Here is a 19022-nt window from a genome sequence, read left to right on the forward strand (position 1 = left end):
ACTAGTCTGTCCAGAGTCCTCATGAACACCGCTATCAAATCTCCGATCAGCCTTCTCTTCGAGGAAAACTGCCCCATCTTTTCTCTCCACTGATCAGTTTCTCAGACTTGAAACCATTCTTATGAGTCTTTTCTGCACCATCACATACTTTAGGAAGTATGCCTTCACATACTTCCTAAAGTGTGCCATCCAGAAGGTAGTTCTTGTGTTGAGGCCAAACCTGACTTCTCTTTGTGACATAACATCCTTGCTTTCATGTACCATGCTCCTATCAATGAGCTTATGATGCTGCATGCTTTATTAATTGCTCTCTCAACCTGTCTTGTCACCATCAATGATTTATGGACATGTTCACACAGGTCCCTCTGCTTTTACACTCCGTTTAGAATTGTACCCTTTGTTTTATATTGTGGTGACTTGGTCTCTACGCTTCTGGAGATTTACTGAGCTTAGTACATGGAATTTACACAACAACAACAGGCCATTTGGCCCAACACATCTATCTCAGTGATTATGTTTCAACCAGAGTCTTGGGAAGGGAAAGATAAGTGAGTTCTAACTGCTACACTTCCTTAGGGCAATACAGTATACCCTGTCCCTAAGGGCTTTGAGCAGTGCTAAGTTACATGGCTATAATCTCAGAGAAGGGAGAGGCTTTCACAAAGAGCTTCTCTATTAGTTGTGGCTTCATGTCAGACGTTTTAATGATCATCCTAGTGAGCTGCAACCTCGGTGTTGGCTCACTGAATTCTGACCTTGTCATCTGGGTACTTGCCAGATTCTCATCGTTTTGAAATTCATTTGAATTGTCATTCTCTCTTTGCAGGACCGTGGCAGCTGATGTCAGAAAGCAAGTTTCCAGCCAATATAGCAGCTCGCCACAGCTGTCCAAGAAACGCAGCGGCTCCCATCAGTTGGTGAGTATACAGCTGTTCCAACGTAACGCTATGGGTCTGACACAAGACTATTCCAGATTGTTATTTGGGAGAAAGAGAAAAAGCTAGAGTCGGCTGTGCCAAAGAAAATGCAACAATAAACGGGGCTACCCGCTTGAGTAGCAGCAATCCCACATAGAGAAATTGGAGTTCAGCTGCATATGTGAAAATGAAAATTGCTTATTGTCACGAGTAGGCTTCAATGAAGTTACTGTGAAAAGCCCCTATGTGTGCTGAGGTGAGAGGCCTATACAGCAAAGTTTCCTCATATGATCCGCTTGTATGAACCAATACTTTTACATCAACGGGTTAATCTAAATGCTACATTTTTACTGAAACCACTACTTAAACTTAGCTTGATGCCTCGCAGATTTTGCATGTGGTTCAGGTTGATGAATTTATTTTCTTTCGCTCCTTCTGTAATGATTTCCCTTCTTGTCCATGTCTCCCTGTATAACAGAGGTGTCCTCAAGTCAGGTCAGTAAAGCAACAATTGACTTGTCTGAGATTACCATTTAGTGCTGACTGAGGGACAGCTTTAGACTGCAGGCCTGTGTTCATGCGGATTAAGCCTGCCTGAACTCTCTTCCCTTAAGAGCCTTAGTACCAGCATAAAGAGAAGACTTTTTGTCCCATCAGTTTGGGCTAGATTTGACTCCAGGCCCCAGAGGTGAAATGGCAACCCATTATGCACTCCCCCACACCCGTCCCTGTTGCATTTTTACTGCCCTCACTGGTTAGTTTGTTTTGGAGAAGAATGTAGGTTTTGTTACATTCCAATATCGCCTAAGAATCATTCTTTGGGACCCCAGGCTACTGTACTAACATTAGATTGCAGAAATCTTTGTGTAAACTGGCAGGAAACAGTAATTTCCAGACAGTGAGTGTATTGTGGCCTGTTTCCATGTTTGCTTTCTTGAAGCTGGGCAGAAAAGATCTTGACTCTGTTGGTTCTGCGACTGATGTGCCTTAGGCTGATCTGTTTTCCCACTGCTCCCATCACACAAAGTGCAGTTTTCTATTTCACTTCTGTTGTATTGCATTCCAGGGAGGGACTATTTGTACCCAGAAAGAATTCAGGAACCCGCTGAATTTGTAAATAACAGATGCATCCTTTTCACAGAACTTTGAGAAGTACCAGCTAATGAGGAATCTGCATACTGGACAGACTGAGCAGGGAGTCTGTGGACAGTGTTAGTCCATAGAATCCCTACAGTGCAGAAGGAGGCCATTCGGCCTATCGAGTCTATAGTGATGCTCTAAAAGAGCATCCTATCTAGGCCCACTCTGCCCTATCCCTGTAACTCCACCTAACCCTCACATCTTTTGGACACTGAGGGGCAATTTTGGCATGGCCAATCCACCTAACCTGTTCATCTTTGGACTGTGGGAGGAAACCGGAGAACCCGGAGGAAACCCACCCAGACACAGAGAATGTACAAACTCCACACAGGCAGGCACCTAAGGCCAGAATCGAACCCGGATCCCTGGCGCTGAGAGGTAGCAATGCTAACCACTATGCCACCCGTGGATGTGGGTGTCACTGACAACACCTTTGGAGAGAGAAACAGTGTAAACATGTTCACTCTGCTTTTCTCTCCACGGATACTGTCAGGCATACTGGGCCTTACTCAGCACTTCTGTTTTTATTTCAGATCTCCAATGTCCACAGTATTTTTCTGTTATCTGCACATTGGAGCCAGTCAGGTTGAGCCTCAAAAGTTCCTTTGAAGTTGAGCATTCTAGTCTTAAATGTAAATGCCGCCAGAGGACCAGAGGCTGCTCTCTTTGGGAGCTGACTGGTGGTGATTTAACCTGAGGGGTAAGGTTGAGAAGGCATGGCCATCATGAATAACCTCAGCCGTTACGGGAATTCGACCCGTGCTGTTGGCATCGCTCTGCATCACAAACCAGCCGTCCAGCTAATTAGCTAATCCCCTGCTCCAGTAGCTCTTGAACTGTGTCTTTGGAAGTTAGCCATCAAATCATAGCTCTCCAGCTGATTAAGTTCCAGTTGATGATTGTGTCGATCACCATGAGGTCCTTCATTTCTCCTTTGCTGCTCAGGCCTATTCCTCTTATGGAGCTTTTGAGGGAGGGAGGCAGCGAGCGAGCAATGAGCTGCCTCATTGGCTCACTTGCTCACCCCGAGTCTTAGTCAAGAGGTGAAATTGTGACATTCAGGCATGTGTGCACAGGGCGACTGCTCCGGATGTGGGCAGCAGATACTGATGTATAGGTCTACAGTGTGGTTTCTGAAGGAAACCATCAAACCACAAGCTGCATTTTTTTTTTAGGATGTGGGTGTGACTGACAAGACCAGCATTTATTACCCATCCCTTATTGTTCTCAAGAAGGTGGTGGTGAACCGCCTTCCTGAAATGCTGTAATTGTGTGGTGAAGGTGCTCCCATAGTATTATTAGGTATTTTGACCAATAACAACGCAGAGCAACAATATATTTCTATTGTGTGTGACTTGGAGGGAAATTTGCAAATGATGGTGTTCCCTAGAGCCATCTGCCCTTGTTCTAGGCAATGGGAGTTGTAGGGTTTGGGAGGTGCTGATGAAGAAGCCTTGGCAAATACTTAAAAAAAATGCTACTTCACATTTTATTCTCATCAAACTGATGTAAGTTGCTGGCTGGGGCACAGGATATTTTCCACTTCATGTTCGTAAGCCGAGGTGTTCTGAGCAGTCTTATGCACATACAATAAATTGGTAAACTAACGCTGTATAGGAAATCCAGGCTCCACTGTCAGCATAAAACACTCACAGGGCAGGCACCACATGAATTAGATATGAGAAAGCTTCCTGCACACTGTCCCAACATTAGAGAAAGGACCAAGTGTAATTTTCCCACATCCTGAACCTGTAGCCTGCCATTGAATCGTTAATTAGGGTAAGTTAAGAGCATGTAGACCAGGGGTGGGCAAACTTTTCCGTGCAAGGGCCACATTCAGAAATTCACAATTTTAAAGGGCCGCATAGTATATTAAGTAAAATAATTAATATTTTAAATAGCCAAAATAAAAGGTCTTTAAAGAAAAAAAAGCACATTTATTTGAAAAACAAAGTAACTCAGTAAGTAACAGAACAATGTCAATGAGAATGATGCATCTGACTGCAGTCATTTACCAGTTTGTTGAAATCAGGTGTCAAGTTGCTTGTGCTGATCCTTAACACTGACAGAAGCACAGCCTAGCCGAGTCAACGATAAAAACGCGCGTAGTGGGGTGGGTGAGTGGGGCTGCCTTATTGGTCGGTTTAGTTGGGTGTGCGACCAATAGGAGTCCAGGTTACAAACAATAATAAGGCTTATTGTTTGTAACCTGGACTCCTATTGGTCGCACACCCAACTAAACCGATCAATGAGACAGCCCCACTCATTCACCCCACTACTCGCGTTTTTATGCGGCCCGCCAATGAGGTGCCCGGAATCATAACCGGCATTTTTGAAAAGCCGCCGGGGAAAAGCCGCTGAACTAAACGCGCTTATTATAAGCGCATTTACTTCAGCGGCTTTTCCCCGGCGGCTTTTCAAAAATGCCGGTTATGATTCCGGGCACCTCATTGGCGGGCCGCATAAAAACCTTTGTCGGGCCGCATGCGGCCCGCGGGCCGTAGTTTGCCCACCCCTGATGTAGACAAAAGGAACAGTGAATGTACAAAGTCACATAGAATCCCCACCGACAAGATACTTTTCCTCTCAGCAGTTGGTCAGGAGTTCAACCCAGGTACTGGGCGATGAATGCTGATATCAATCAGTTCTCGGGCGGTACAGTGGTTAGCACTGCTGCGTCATGGCGTCGGGTTCGATCCTGGCCCCGGGTCACTGTCCATATGGAGTTTGCACATTCTCCCCGTGTCTGCGTGGGTCTCACCCCCCACAACCCAAAGTTCTGCAGGGTTGGTGGATTGGCCACGCTAAATTGCCCATTAGTTGGAAAAAATAATTGGGTACCCAAATTTAATCAGTCCTCCGATGATCATTTTAAAACGGATGATATTTATATTATATGCAGTAAGCAGGTAACTGGAGAGTAATCACCAAATTATGCACTTCCTGACCTTGCCAATGATAGAGCTGGGTAGGAAATTGCAGGCTGTTTCCTGAGCAACAATGGAGTCATGGCAATATAGAGTAGAGTTATAGAATGGTTATAATACGGAAAGAGACCATTTAGCCAGTTCTGTGCGAGAGCAATTTAGTTAGATCCATTCCCCAGCCTTTTCTCTCTAGTCTTGCCATTTTTCTTTCTGCAAGCGGTTATGCGATTCCTTTTTAAATTCACAGTTACATCTTGCCTGCACGAGCCTTTCAAGCAGTGCCTTCCTGATAGTAACCAGGGGCTGCATTTAAAAAAAAAGCTTTTCCTCCTGTTCAAGTTGGGGAGGGTGGTAGAGGCCACGGGAAGGAACAGCTGCTGTAATCAGCTTGGTAAGTTGCTGTAGTGCATCCTGTAGATTACATAGACTGCTGCCACAGTGTGCTGGATATTCAGACCAGTACTGGGACTGATCAGGCTGTTTCCATCACAGACCCATGATCAGCAATCCTTCGCCCCACAGTAACACATTCTAGACCATATAGACCGTTGCACTTGCTCCACTATTCACTTAGATCATGGCTGACCTGTATCATTTCTATCTACCTGCCTTGGTTCTGTGATCCTAAATACCCTTGCCTGACAAAAATACCTCGCAAGAAAACAAAAAAACTTGAGCTATTATTGTACTGATTGGTGTTTCTCATCAGAGGTGCACAATATGAAAAATTTGCGCACTAATGTTGCACTTTGCTGAAATCCCAGTGATGTTTCATTTTCCATTCCTCACAGGTACCCCTTTCTGAGGTGGTGGAACCCGTGGACTTTGAGGAGTACCTGACTACACATCCGCCAGCCCCCGAACCAGGCCCGCTCCGAGAACTACTCGAGTTTCCTGCAGATGATCTAGAAATAGTATACGAGCCGCGGGAATGTCGAACTGTGGAGCCTGGGGTTCCCGAGGAAATGTGAGTGTTCCTACACATCTGTAGTTAAAGTCCTGGTTCATGGGACAAGAAATAAAATTAGAACTGCACTCTAGGCAATCCATGTCTCTCTGCCAGTGTGGGGTACTGAATTTTCTACATCTGCTCTCCTTGGCACTTGGTCAACCAGCAGCAGGAACCCAGCTGAAGTATGGTCAGCCAGCTGGTGGCAGATTTATTTATTCTTGGCCCTGGCATGGCTCATCTCTCTTCTGTCCAACACACTAGCAATATATCTGACTCCCTATTTCTGTAACCCTCTCCAGTCCTACAAGTCAAGAAATCCACGCTGCTACAATTCTGACCTCTTGCGCATCCCTGCTTTTAATCACTCCACCGTTGGTGGCCATGCCTTCAGCTGCTGAGGTCCCAAACTCTGGTGTCTGCTCCCTGAATGTCTCCACCTCTCTCTCTCACTCTCTCCTTTGAGGTGTCCTCATAACCTAATTTTGATCAAGGTTTTAGTCATCTGTCTTATGTGGCTCGGTGCTAAATTATGTTTGATGAGCGCTCCTGTGACCCCCCCCCAGCAGCTCACCATTGACCGTCGGTGGGATCTTGTTGTTCCGCTGAGGTTTATAACGTTTTGTATGTCTCGCCTGGCCTGCACAGGGGCGGGGGACTGGAAGTTCCTGGAGTGGGAAGGGTCGTACGATCCAACCCCACGTCTTCACCTAGAGCAAAAGGAATGTCTGTAGCTATTGCATTTACAGAAATTACTGAGAGCTATTGCATTTACATTAAATATTGTATCCTTTTTCAGGGGAATGGACCCCCGTGTGAGGGACGCGGTACAGATCTACACCGAAGACTGGGTCATTGTTCACAGAAAGTGGGTTTGTTGTGATTTACCTTTTGTATTTTTGTTAATTGATTAGAGTTTGTTCTGCTTGTTTATTGCTGATATGCTGCACTGAGAAAGTTTGGTGACCAGGTAACTTTTAGGAGGAAGTTGGGGGGCAGCACGGTGGCCTAGTGGTTAGCACAACCGCCTCACGGCGCTGAGGTCCCAGGTTCGATCCCGGCTCTGGGTCACTGTCCGTGTGGAGTTTTCACATTCTCCCCGTGTCTGCGTGGGTTTCGCCCCCACAACCCAAAAATGTGCAGAGTAGGTGGATTGGCCACGCTAAATTGCCCCTTAATAGAAAAAATAATTGGGTAATCTAAATTTTAAAAAAACTTTTAGAACATAGAACATAGAACAGTACAGCACAGAACAGGCCCTTCAGCCCTCGATGTTGTGCCGAGCAATGATCACCCCACTCAAACCCACCTATCCACCCTATACCCGTAACCCAACAACCCCCCCTTAACCTTACTTTTTAGGACACTACGGGCAATTTAGCATGGCCAATCCACCTAACCCGCACATCTTTGGACTGTGGGAGGAAACCGGAGCACCCGGAGGAAACCCACGCACACACGGGGAGGACGTGCAGACTCCACACAGACAGTGACCCAGCCGGGAATCGAACCTGGGACCCTGGAGCTGTGAAGCATTTATGCTAACCACCATGCTACCGTGCTGCCCCTCTGTAAGATATTGAACAAGGGCAGGGAGGAAGTTGAAGAGAGCAGAAATGGGATTAGAGAATAAGTGCGCTTTGATGTTCAACGGCTTGACTCCACTCCTGGGCCGGAATTCTCCCCTACCCGGTGGGACGGGGGGTCCCGGCAGGACGGAATGGCGTGAACCACTCTGGCGTCGGGCCTCCACAAAGGTGCGGAATCTCTGCACCTTTAGGGGCTAGGTCCGCGCCGGAGTGGCTCCCGCTCCGCCGGCCGGCGCGAACGGCCTTTGGCGCCCCGCCAACCGAGGCTGAAAGGCCTTCGCCTGCCGGTGGAAGTGCGCAGCTGCTGACGTCATACCGGTGCATGCGCAGGGGAGGGGGTCTCTTCCGCCCCGCCATGGTGAAGGCCATGGCGGGGCGGAAGAAAAAGAGTGTCCGCACGGCACAGGCCCGCCCGCCGATTGGTGGGCCCCGATCGCGGGCCAGGCCACCGTGGGGGCACCCCCCGGGGTCAGATCGCCCCCCACCCCCAAGGATCCCGGAGCCCGCCTGCGCCGCTGGTACCAGAGGTGGTTTAAACCACGCCGGCGGAAAAGGCCTGTCAACGGCGGGACTTCGGCCCATCGTGGGCCGGAGAATCGCCGCGGGGGGCCCGCCAACAGCGCGGTGCAATTCCCGCCCCCGCCGAATCTCGCGGGGCGGAGATTTCGGGACACGGCGGGGGCGGGATTGACGCCGGCCCCGGGCGATTCTCCAACCCCCCCCGGGGGGTCGGAGAATTCCGCCCCTTGTTTCTGTGGGGAGGGTGTTAAAAACAGAACGGTCTCTATCAAAGAGGCCTTTGCTGTCTTCAGGTTAAGAGCAAGTCTTTATTAACTAGATGTCGCTATATATGTACAGACTGTAAAAGGCACAGGAAAGGAGCTATCTCTATGTCTCAGACTTTAGATGTTTCTGCTCAACACCGCACTGAACCTCGGTGGGTCATGTGCCTTCTTAAATCACTGTGTGGGTGGTACTGTACTCTGTCCCACATTAACCCTGTATGTGCCTGATCCTTATACTATTATGTTTTGGTAAATTATTGAAATCACAAGGCTGAATCATTAATTTGTGAATGTACAGGTTTTAATTTGAAAGTGAACACTCCTGTGTTTTCACCTTTCATCATTTTAATCTCAATAAAACACTTGTTCAGATTGTCAGAGAACCATATTGTTGGCACATTGTAGCATCATGTGCAACCAAAGAGTGTAGAGGCAGGGTGTGTTACTGATGCTTTTGTAATGGCTACAACATCTAGTAATCCAGTTAAAATTAATTTTTATCAATCATTTCAAATTTTGCACTTTAATATTATTTTTCCAGTAAGTCAGGAACCTTCCACCTCTGAATTCACTGCTGGTGACGAATGAGCCTGACTGAACTCAGCTTTGTCACTATAGCTGTTTTGTATTTAGACAGCAGTGAGTGACAGCCTTTCTTTTATCTTTATGTTTCCAACCTGTGATCAGTCAACTCCAGTAAAACAGCGACCCCAACTATCCACCGTCTTAACCCCTTGACCGCATTCTTCCCTCTTTAACTGTCTCTTACATCAGGGAAGTCAAGGGTGAGACAAGATCATTGACTCACTGTACAAAGAATCTTTAGAGTGCAGGAGAAGGCCATTTGGCCCGTCAAATGTACTGGCCCGCTGAAAGAGCATGCTACCGAATCCCACTCCCCTTATCCCTTTATCCATTTTACGCAGGCTCTGAGGAAATCCCTTGATTGTTCCCTTTTCTCATTCTCATAACCTTTAATTTATTTGTTATTTTGGAACAGGTACCAAAAGCTCAGCACTGCGTTTAACCCCAACACGTTTGAGAAGCAGCGGGAGAGGCAGCGGCGCCTGCCCAAGCAGATCTTCGAGTCTGATGAAGTTGTTGATGACCGAGGGAGCCAGGACGATCAGGTACTTGAGAAGGAAGTATGTTCAAATGTTAGTTCATTCGGTGCTTGGATGCATTTTTGAATGTGGAAGTTTACACCAGCGATTGCTATCTGATGGCAAGTTCCACGAAAATCAAAAAAGCTTGTGTGACGATACGGCAAGTGATTAGGGAGTCAAAAGGAATGTTGTTGTTCATTGCAAGAGAAATACAATGTAAAAGTGGGGAAGTTTTGCTCCAATTGTACAGGGCTTTGGTGAGACCATATTGATAATACAGTTTTCGTCTCGTTATTTAAGAAAGCAGAAGCAGTGATTGCGTTAGAAGCAGTTCAGCGAAGGCTCACTCGACTGATCCTCGGACAAAGGCGTTGTGATATGAAGAATGGTTAAGACTGTATCCATTGGAGTTTAGAAGGATGAAAGATGATCTTATTTAAACTTTCCTGAGGGGCCTTGGCACGGTGGATGCTGGGAGGATGTTTCGTCTTTCGGAGAGAACGATGAGAAGCAATTTTAAAAATAAGGGTCGGGGGGGAATTGAAGGTTATCTGAGCATGGGACCAGCTGCGTTTTCGTGCACTCTGGTTCTATGTGCCTTTTAGCGTTTTATTTTGTCCTAATGCACATCCCATAATTACTTAATCTTGCACAATGTCCCTGGATGATCCTGGCTGGATTTTGACAAAGAGGTGCAGAGTTAAATCAGAGAGAGTCTTCATTTGAGGCAGGCAGGCAGGGTGGGGTCCATCTTGCAGTGGCGGTTTTGCTGGTGAGTGGACGCATATCTCAGCAGTGCTATTGACATCAGATTGATGGCTGCCATTGCGAATGACGTTCTGGACGATGATCGCGGCTCTGGGGTGCAGGTTTTTTGTGCTCACTTTGATGAACTGTGAAATATCCTTGAGAAAATCGTGGAAGCACAGGAGAGAATCCTATTTTTTGACAGAGCAATTTACCTGGTGGGGGTTCACCGTCGGTCCTTGGAAATCCCGCTGCATGGTGTGTCATTTATCCTGAGCGTTTCAGGGAGTAGGGGACGAGGGATACACATGAACCCCGTCTCCTGGGAGGAGTGGGGGGTGAATTTGTGACTGATTTTAAGAATTGGGATTTTGTAATCTCGATTTGAAGTATGGGTGTTTCAGGTTTATGGCATGATGTGGACATTCACCTGAGGAAGGAGCAGTGCTCCGAAAGCTAGTGTTTGAAGCAAACGTGTTGGACTGTAACCTGGACTTAACTAGACTTCTTACTAGGTTTATGGCACACATTGGATCCAGTCTTTGAGACCGGGGGTCAATCGGAGGTCCCGACCACTGGTTTTGTGTTGTCCTGACCTCAATGCTCGTCGTGATGGAGCTGGCTGGTCAGTCGAGTCATCCATCATCCCCCACCAGCCAGGACCTAGGTTCCTGCTGCCTGGGCATCTGGGCGATGGCATGGCTGAGGTGAAGGTGCGTGGGTTTCCTCCGGGTGCTCCGGTTTCCTCCCACAGTCCAAAGATGTGCAGGTTAGGTGGATTGGCCATGATAAATTGCCCTTAGTGTCCAAAATTGCCCTTAGTGTTGGGTGGGGTTACTGGGTTATGGGGATAGGGTGGAGGTGTTAACCTTGGGTAGGGTGCTCTTTCCAAGAGCCGGTGCCGACTCGATGGGCTGAATGGCCTCCTTCTGCACTGCAAATTCTATGTAAAATCTGATGGAACTCGAGGGTTGCTCGTGATCCTGTCATGGCCTTGGCCTTTCCAAGTGACATAGATGGCATTATTATCATGCAGTGCATCAATAATCTTGGACTTTATGATTATGCTGTAGATTTCATGTTGTTGTCTTTTCTCCTGACGAGGGTATGTGATATTCAAGGGTGAAGATCGCCTAGTATCCAGTTTTTGGCAAAAGGCATATGGAGTGATATGTGGTTTATGCATAACCTTGCTTCCTTTTTTAATATGCTTAAATCCTTGCATTTATGGGAAGGGAGTGGATTTTAGACACCCCTTGCCTCATTTATAGAGATGAGTAGAGCCATGGCGGGATGATGGCTGGATGATTGGTGTGGTGGTGGGTGGTCGGGTTAGATCAGTCCTCACTTAGGTCGAAGAAAGCTCCCAGTTAGGGCTAATTGTATTGAGTTTTTATTGTGCTTTTGTTTTATTGCTGCTTTGAATTTGAGTGCTTATCGCCTTGTCAATATTTCCTTGTGGTTGGCGTTTCTGGAACTGTTGGAGTAGGGGGCAATAAGTGATGGCAAGGGTCTGGATGTGGTCGGTTGATCCTTACTTGAGTTGCTGAAGTGAGAGTCTGGATGTTACCTCTCTGCATTGTTCGAGCCCTTCAGGTTAGGGGTTGGCTTGATGGGAGAGCTAGGCGCCCTCCTCCAAATGCTCTTATGTAGTGGTTTCCGGAGTGCCCTCCTCGTTGTCGTGGGACTTCCATGGGGAGGTAGTGTCTTTGTCCCTGTTGAGACAGCGCTACTCTGTCCCCATGTATCCTTCTTGAAATGGCATGCAGAGTTGGTCTGTGTCCAACATTCCTTGGTTAATTGGGGTTTCCTCCCCTAGGGGAGTAGCATGTCATTACGGGCCCTGTTTCGGTCTGTTGGATTAAAGGGGAGGGGTTCCCTTATATCTGGGGGGAGAATCGGCCCCCCTCCAAAGTTGCCAAATTAATAGGTGTCTTAATGGTTCTTCTTCACTTCGGTGGTTGAATCCCCTCGGTTGAGGTGGGTGTGTTTTCCTGATGTCGGTGGGTCTGGTGTGCTGCCCCAGGTGTGGTTTGTGAGGAACGTGGCCAGTGGGCGGTAGCTTTTGGTGTGTGCTGGGTATCCTGTGGGTTTTGACTTCTATGTGCAAGAACGTGCTGGACTGGGCCACGTCTGGTACTGTAATTGGTATCCTGTTGCACTTATGAAGGATGTCCAGAGAGGCTGAGTCTTGATGTGTTTTGAGCATTCTTTTATTCCAGATTCCAAGTGCACATGGGTGTGTTTCAAGGAAACAAAATACTGCAGCGGTTGGAATTTAAACTCATGGCAAATCATTCAGTTGCAAGTGGAATATATCCTGTTAAACCTGTGGAAGTCGGTTAGCACTTAGCAAGGAACAGCGCTGATGTTTCAGGCCTAGCTTTCAAAAGTGATTTGGATAATATCTGAAAATTTGCATAACGACGTGAAAAGGGTAAGGGAGTGGGACGGATTGAATAACCGTTACAAGGCACAGTACAGGCACAGAAGGCTAAATGGTGTTGTGTAATATATGACTCTATGATTTAAACATCCTCAGTGCTGTTGCCTGAAATGTGAACGTTTACCCTTTCTTCCTAGATACTGTTGTCTGGCTTTTTAAAAATCATTGTTTCGCCTACTCCCTGGGGTAGGGAAGGATGCTTGAAGATGGTGAGGCGGGGGGGGGGAGGTGGGAATGAGGAGCAAGACTTGATAAATAAAAGCTGCCAATGACATGTTCCTCTTTTGCTGGTAGGATGAGTTGAAGCGAAGATCAGTGTCTTTGGACGACACGCCACGGGGTAGCTGGGCCTCCAGTATCTTTGACCTGAAGAACTCCGCCGCTGACGTGCTGCTGCCCAGCCTCCTGGAGCGCACAGCCATCGAGGAAGTGGACAGGCGCAATGGGGAGCAGAGGAAAGAGAATCGACACAGGGAGGTGCTGGCACTCTTCCCACCACCAGATGAGGTAAAGCGATTGTTTCAGAGTTGGTGTGGGGGAGGGGGGGGGGGCTGTATAAATGAGAATGGCCAATCTCTGCACACTTGATCCCTTTAAACTCTGCGACCAGATTGCTGACAAATACTGACAGCATGATGGAGCCAGATTCCACTGCAGCTTGCCAGAGGATATTGGATAAATATTTCTAAGATAAAAATTGAAGGGATGCGGAGCGAGAAGAATGGGCTGGAATGCTTTCAGGAGAAGTTGGAGCAGATTCTATGGGCGCAGTGGCGGCCTCTTGTGCGATGCTGATTCCATGAAATTGCAGTTATGCAGGTTTGTTTCATCCCCCCCTCTCCTGAGGGACCCCCCAAAACCGGAGGTCACTGAGGGCAGCTGAAGTGTTCGACTGACTAAGATCAGTCTCAGCACAGGAGAAGGTTATTTCTTGGGATCTCTGGCCCACGTGGCTCAGTTTGGCGATGGTTATTTACCCCCTGAGCCATCGGGGTCTTTGATCACCATCAAGTCCCACTTGAAAGTCAGTAATTTCCTGTTAGTTCATTTTAATGGGAGCGTATTGACCAGAGGGAGCTACTCCATTAAAATCTTTCCACTCAGTCTGTCTAGCCTGTGTGATTGGTGTTTTGAAAGCAGCTGTTATTCCTCCCTAGCTTTATGGAATCCCTACAGTGCAGAAGGAGACCATTCGACCCATCGAGTCTGCACCAACCCTTTGAAAGAGCACCCTACCTAGGCCCACTCCCCCATAAATCATTAACCCCACCTAACCTTTGAGCACTAAGGGACAATTTTACCATGGCCAATCGACTTAACCTGCACGTCTTTTACTTGGAAGATGCCATCCCTCTTTGAAGGATGAAGCAAGAGCTTTGATTTCTGCCATAATTCACAATTAAATAGTCAGAGAAGCGCATGTGGCCTCAATCCTGATCTCAAAGCAAGGTGTTAGGAAAGTGCAGATCACTGGTGAAATGTTTCTTCAGTGGGGCAGAAGCTGAAGGGCAGGAAATATTCCAAGGCCACCTTCTTGCACACCCCAGCAGCTAATTTAGCAACAGTAAAGTTAGGAGCTTCAGGCCCAGAGTGTGATCTGTGGCAGGGTACGGAGCGTTAAAACAAATAAAGGAAACTGAAATCGTCAAAAATGTCACTTCTTAAACTGCTCTACACACCTTTGAGTTTTGTTTTCCTGCTATCTGATGTTTTGAATAATGCACATGTTGGTCTGAGTCCCAAGTTTGTAACTATTTGGAATTTTGGCACCACCTTGTGGCGGATAGAAATTGTCCTTCGCTACACAGAAAATGCTGTGAAACTTTCCACAGGTAACACTGATCAGTAGCCAGGGAGCCTCCTACTTGTCATTTCAGATGTTGTTGCCAGTGAGGGTCTTTCAACATAGCAACCATATGCTGTGCTTGGCATTCATGGCCCCATTCATGACCACCACAAGTGAGGTTTCCAACACTTGAACACTAACCTTGGTGGCATGGTGGCGCAGTGGTTAGCACTGCTACCTCGCAGCGCCAGGGACCCGAGTTCGATTCCCACCTGTGTGGAGTTTGTACTTTCTTCCCATACCTGCGTGGGTTTCTTCCGAGTGCTCCAGTTTCCTCCCACAGTCCAAAGACGTGCAGGTTGGGTGGATTGGCCATGATAAATTGCCACTGAGGGTGGGGGTTTCAGGAATCGGATGGGGCATTGGGCCGTGGTAGTGTGGTCTTTCAAAAGGTTCAGTGCAGACTTTATGGGCCGAATGGCCTCCTTCCGCACTCTAGTGATTCTATGATTCTTCCCTGAGGTCACAGTCACTTTGAGGAGACAGAGGGCGGCACGGTGGCACAGTGGTTAGCATTGCTGCCTACGGCGCTGAGGACCCGCGTTCGAATCCCGGCCCTGGGTCACTGTCCGTGTGGAGTTTGCACATTCTCCCCGTGTCTGCTTGGGTTTCACCCCCACAACCCAAAGATGTGCAGGTTAGGTGGATTGGCCACGTTAGATTGCCCCTTAATTGGAAAAAATGAATTGGATATTCTAAATTTATATTAAAAAAAACTTTGAGGAGACAGCTACTTTCCCCCTTCATTGATTAATTAAATATAGCGATGCGGACCCTCAGTTGCTGATAGTATCTTGTCCGTGGCACCTAAAAGCCCGGTTTAATGTCATTATGTCTGTTTTGAAACAGGATGGCTGAGAGGCACTGTCATCTATGCAATCGTTGGCATTGGATGATAATTCTGCACAATACAAAGCCCGATGTGATGGATGAATACTTCTCATTACTAACTTCTAAATGCAGCCAGCATTTCACTGATCAGGAATGCCCCCTCATTTCTAATCTCCACCTGGTTTGCTCCGTGGTTCTTGTCATAATTGTTGAGCCTCAAACTCTGCTCTCTCTGTCGATCTGAGCATCGATGGTAAGAGCATAACCATTATACTAAATCCTGCTGGAAAACGGGAGACACTGGGTATTTTATTGGTAATTAGTGATGCCTTGGCGTACAAATAGACTTTGCAGATAGCGAACAGGCAATGGATGCAGCCATTATTTGCCACACTAATCTCTGTTGCTTTAAAAAGTGATGAAGTGTTTTCTGGGCTCACTTGCTGATTGTACTTTCCCACTCACAGGATGAAGCGGTTGAACGATGCAGTATTCCCGAAGTCCCCAAAGAACATTTCGGACAAAGAATTCTTGTAAAATGCCTGTCGCTGAAGTGAGTACAATAATATTATTGTCACAAGTAGGCTTACATTAACACTGCAATGACAAACCTGAAGTGAAAACCGGGGTATTGTTTGTGATATTTCACCCAGCATTCAGTCAGATGATCCCCACAAGAATTTTTTTTTGCCTTTCCAATAATAACAGCATGGCACAGGCCAGATAAGCCATATCTGTTTGCTTCCTTCGTTTGCTCGTCTGAAGATGTTGCCTCATTCTAAGGTTCAACATCTCTTTGGGTGCGAATGCAGGGCAGTGAAAGTTAGCAGCTTTTTGGCAGAACCTAATGCTGTCTTTGCCCAACACCCACATGCTAGATACTTCCCAAGCAAGCTCCACCCGTACTTTAATTACTAGAATTTGCTGGAGCTGCTGTATAGTGAGTGGTGTGGGGGCCCTGACCAATTATTTCCTACCCTCCACCCATATCTAATTGCTGTTGAATGAGTGAATCAATGGAAGTGGAGCACTCCCCCTGTTGCTCAGCATTCCTCAAAGTGTCTTCATTCTCTATTTGGATTCAAGTAAACCTATCAGTTTCTCTTCAGGAACGTTTGCTCGTCAAGTTGAAAGATGACGGTATTTGGATATATTAGTTTCCTTTATTTACCACCGACGTTGACATCGGCCATTTCTAGGGAAGGTGTAGAGGAGGTTAGATTTAGCCTCCAACAAATTCAACAACGTGCCTCAAACCCAGTTTCAGAAGAAAAAAGGTCAATAACGTTTGTCTCCCTCTCAAGCCGCTGTGGCCTTTGCGCACGTTGAGGCTTTGTGTTCTAGAATCTGGATTGAGATAGCCCAAGCTCCTGTTGTATGGGAGAGAGCAGTTCCATGCTGTCTTGGATGGTGTATTTCCTACAATCCTGCATGTGCTTAAATTCACTGTTAACAGACTGAGCAACATTAAATTCGCTATTAACACACTTAGTAATGTGGGCAGATAAGGGTATGTTTGATCCTTTCTGAAAGAATACTGCTTTGATTTGTGCAGGATAAGAAGGGCTTCAAATTCTTACAAATCTGTGTTGGTGTTTGATCGGGTGTCTGCTAATGCAAGGGGACTCTGGCTGTACATTCAGCGCAGTAGCAAAATGCCTGCCTCTGCATAGGGTGGCACAGTGATTAGCACTGCTGCCTCACAGTGCCAGGGACCCGGGTTCAATTCCAGCCTTGGGCGGCTGTTGGTGCGAAGTTTGCACTTTCTCCCCATGGGTTTCCTCCGGGTGCTCCGGTTTCCTCCCACAGCCCAAAGAAATGCCAGTTGGGTGGATTGGCAATGATAAAAAGTTTCCCCTTAATGTGCAGATTAGGTGGGGTTACAGGAATAGGGTGGAGGAGTGGGCACAGGAAGGGTGCTCTTTCAGAGAGTCGGTGCAGAAGCGATGGGCCAAATGGCCTCCTTCTGCACTGTAAGGATTCTGTGGTACTGTGCATGATGAAATTGTTTTTTTCTCTTTAATCAAAGGTTTGAAATTGAAATTGAGCCCATATTTGGGGTTCTTGCCCTGTACGATGTGAAGGAAAAGAAAAAGGTATGTGACTGTTCCAACATGTGTTCCCTCATCTATGTTTTTCACATTTTATTCTGTGTGAGAGTGACAGGTGGCTCTATTAAGATGATGGAAAATAGTATTTGCTGAGCAAAGGAATGTTGTTATAGGATTTTATATCCACTAATGGCCTCCATTATGTTCCTGATCCCTCATCAACTGGGAAATGATCACTCATTATCTGGCTTCTAATGTAAGCAATCTTCTCTATACCGGCATCACGGAGTTGCTTTATCTTCAGCTGTCTTGAAGCTTTGCTCTGGGGATGTTGTCAGTTGTTGCTTTGAGACAGGCTGCTGCTGCTCATGTGGGGAGCCCTGACTTAATGGGGCTAGCCCGCAACTGGCGAAGCCTCAGGCAAGCAATGCTGGAAAATGCCAACGTCCACCCAAATGTGGGAAATTAGCTTGTAACCGGGACGCTTAAAGTCAGATTGCCACAAAAAGTACCTAGTGTAACTGGCAACGCGAGATGCATGCCAGCTGCAGGTTTCGATCAGGTGTTTCAGTATATTGTAGCCTTTATTGTACATTGCCACATGGAGTTTATTGCCTCTGTATCGCAACCACTTTTTGTCCACGGTAGTCCCTCCTTGAGGTTAGCTACTGTTTGGGATGAAGCTGCTTGGACCAGTCCTTTGAATAAACTAACAGCGTTTTCTTTCTGCTGTTCACTGTAGATTTCTGAAAACTTCTATTTTGATTTGAATTCTGAACAAATGAAGGGCTTGCTCCGCCCTCACATTCCCCATGTTGCAATATCGACGTTGGCCAGGTCTACCATCTTCTCCATAACATATCCTTCCACTGACATTTTCCTGGTAATTAAGGTAAGGAGGGAGCTTCCCTGTGAAGTACCCATCATTTTCTAAATCCCCCTCATTGCCATTGACCATACATTTTCACCCCCCTTCGAAGTTGCTGATCTTACCTGGTGTATTTGACCAGAAATGGTTCTCACTTTGTCCTTCTCCCTGGTGTAGCTTGAAAAGGTTCTGCAGCAGGGTGACATTGGGGAGTGTGCTGAACCCTACATGGTTATGAAGGAGTCTGATTCTTCCAAGGTAAGCTGAATGCATGCCTGTCTGATCATCATTCACTCTAGAGAATTCTTACTATAATTCATCGGCTCCTAAAAGTTTTATATTTATATATCTGTATGTTCAGGATACGTGTGACCTAATTGAAACATTCAGAATTCTTAAGGGGCCTAACAGAGGATGTTTCCTCTGGCTGGGTTTACAGTTTCATTATAAAAGGTCAGCCATCTTCACGGAGGGTTGTGCATCCTGAGAATCCTCTACCCCAGAGAGCTGTGAATGCTCAGTCATCGAATGTCTCCCAGACTGAGATTGGTAGCTTTTTGAATACTCAGGGAATCGAGGGATATGGTTACGGTGAGAGAAGATGGAGTTGAGGTAGAGGATCAGCTGCTTTCACGCTGAATGATGGCACAGGCTCTAAAGGGCTGAATGGTCTAATCCTGCTCCAATTTGTTGATCTTATTTTGATATTAATGTTTTTAGCTGAGTAGTAATGTCAAGAATTGAACCAAAACAAATCAAAGCTTTCCCGCCCTCATGTTCTGTTGCTGTATGATGCCATGGAATGCAATATAGATGGTTC

At 46.8% G+C, this 19022-nt stretch overlaps 1 protein-coding gene across 9 annotated transcripts in view; it reads left to right on the forward strand.

Annotated features, from left to right (window-relative positions):
• The window catches only part of LOC119957052 (dedicator of cytokinesis protein 7-like), a 179182-nt gene that overhangs the window by 45461 nt on the left and 114699 nt on the right, over positions 1–19022 (forward strand). For all 9 annotated transcript variants that reach the window (XM_038784661.1, XM_038784663.1, XM_038784662.1 and 6 more), the window contains exons 2-10: positions 827–917; positions 5776–5951; positions 6733–6801; positions 9308–9437; positions 12901–13113; positions 15751–15836; positions 17313–17379; positions 18077–18226; positions 18380–18460. In XM_038784661.1, the coding sequence (XP_038640589.1) occupies positions 827–917; positions 5776–5951; positions 6733–6801; positions 9308–9437; positions 12901–13113; positions 15751–15836; positions 17313–17379; positions 18077–18226; positions 18380–18460 (1063 nt within the window). The remainder of the gene's footprint in view (positions 1–826; positions 918–5775; positions 5952–6732; positions 6802–9307; positions 9438–12900; positions 13114–15750; positions 15837–17312; positions 17380–18076; positions 18227–18379; positions 18461–19022) is intronic.

The sequence above is a fragment of the Scyliorhinus canicula genome, chromosome 25 (genome assembly GCF_902713615.1).
Source record: "Scyliorhinus canicula chromosome 25, sScyCan1.1, whole genome shotgun sequence".
NCBI classification, from domain to species: Eukaryota; Metazoa; Chordata; class Chondrichthyes; order Carcharhiniformes; family Scyliorhinidae; genus Scyliorhinus; species Scyliorhinus canicula.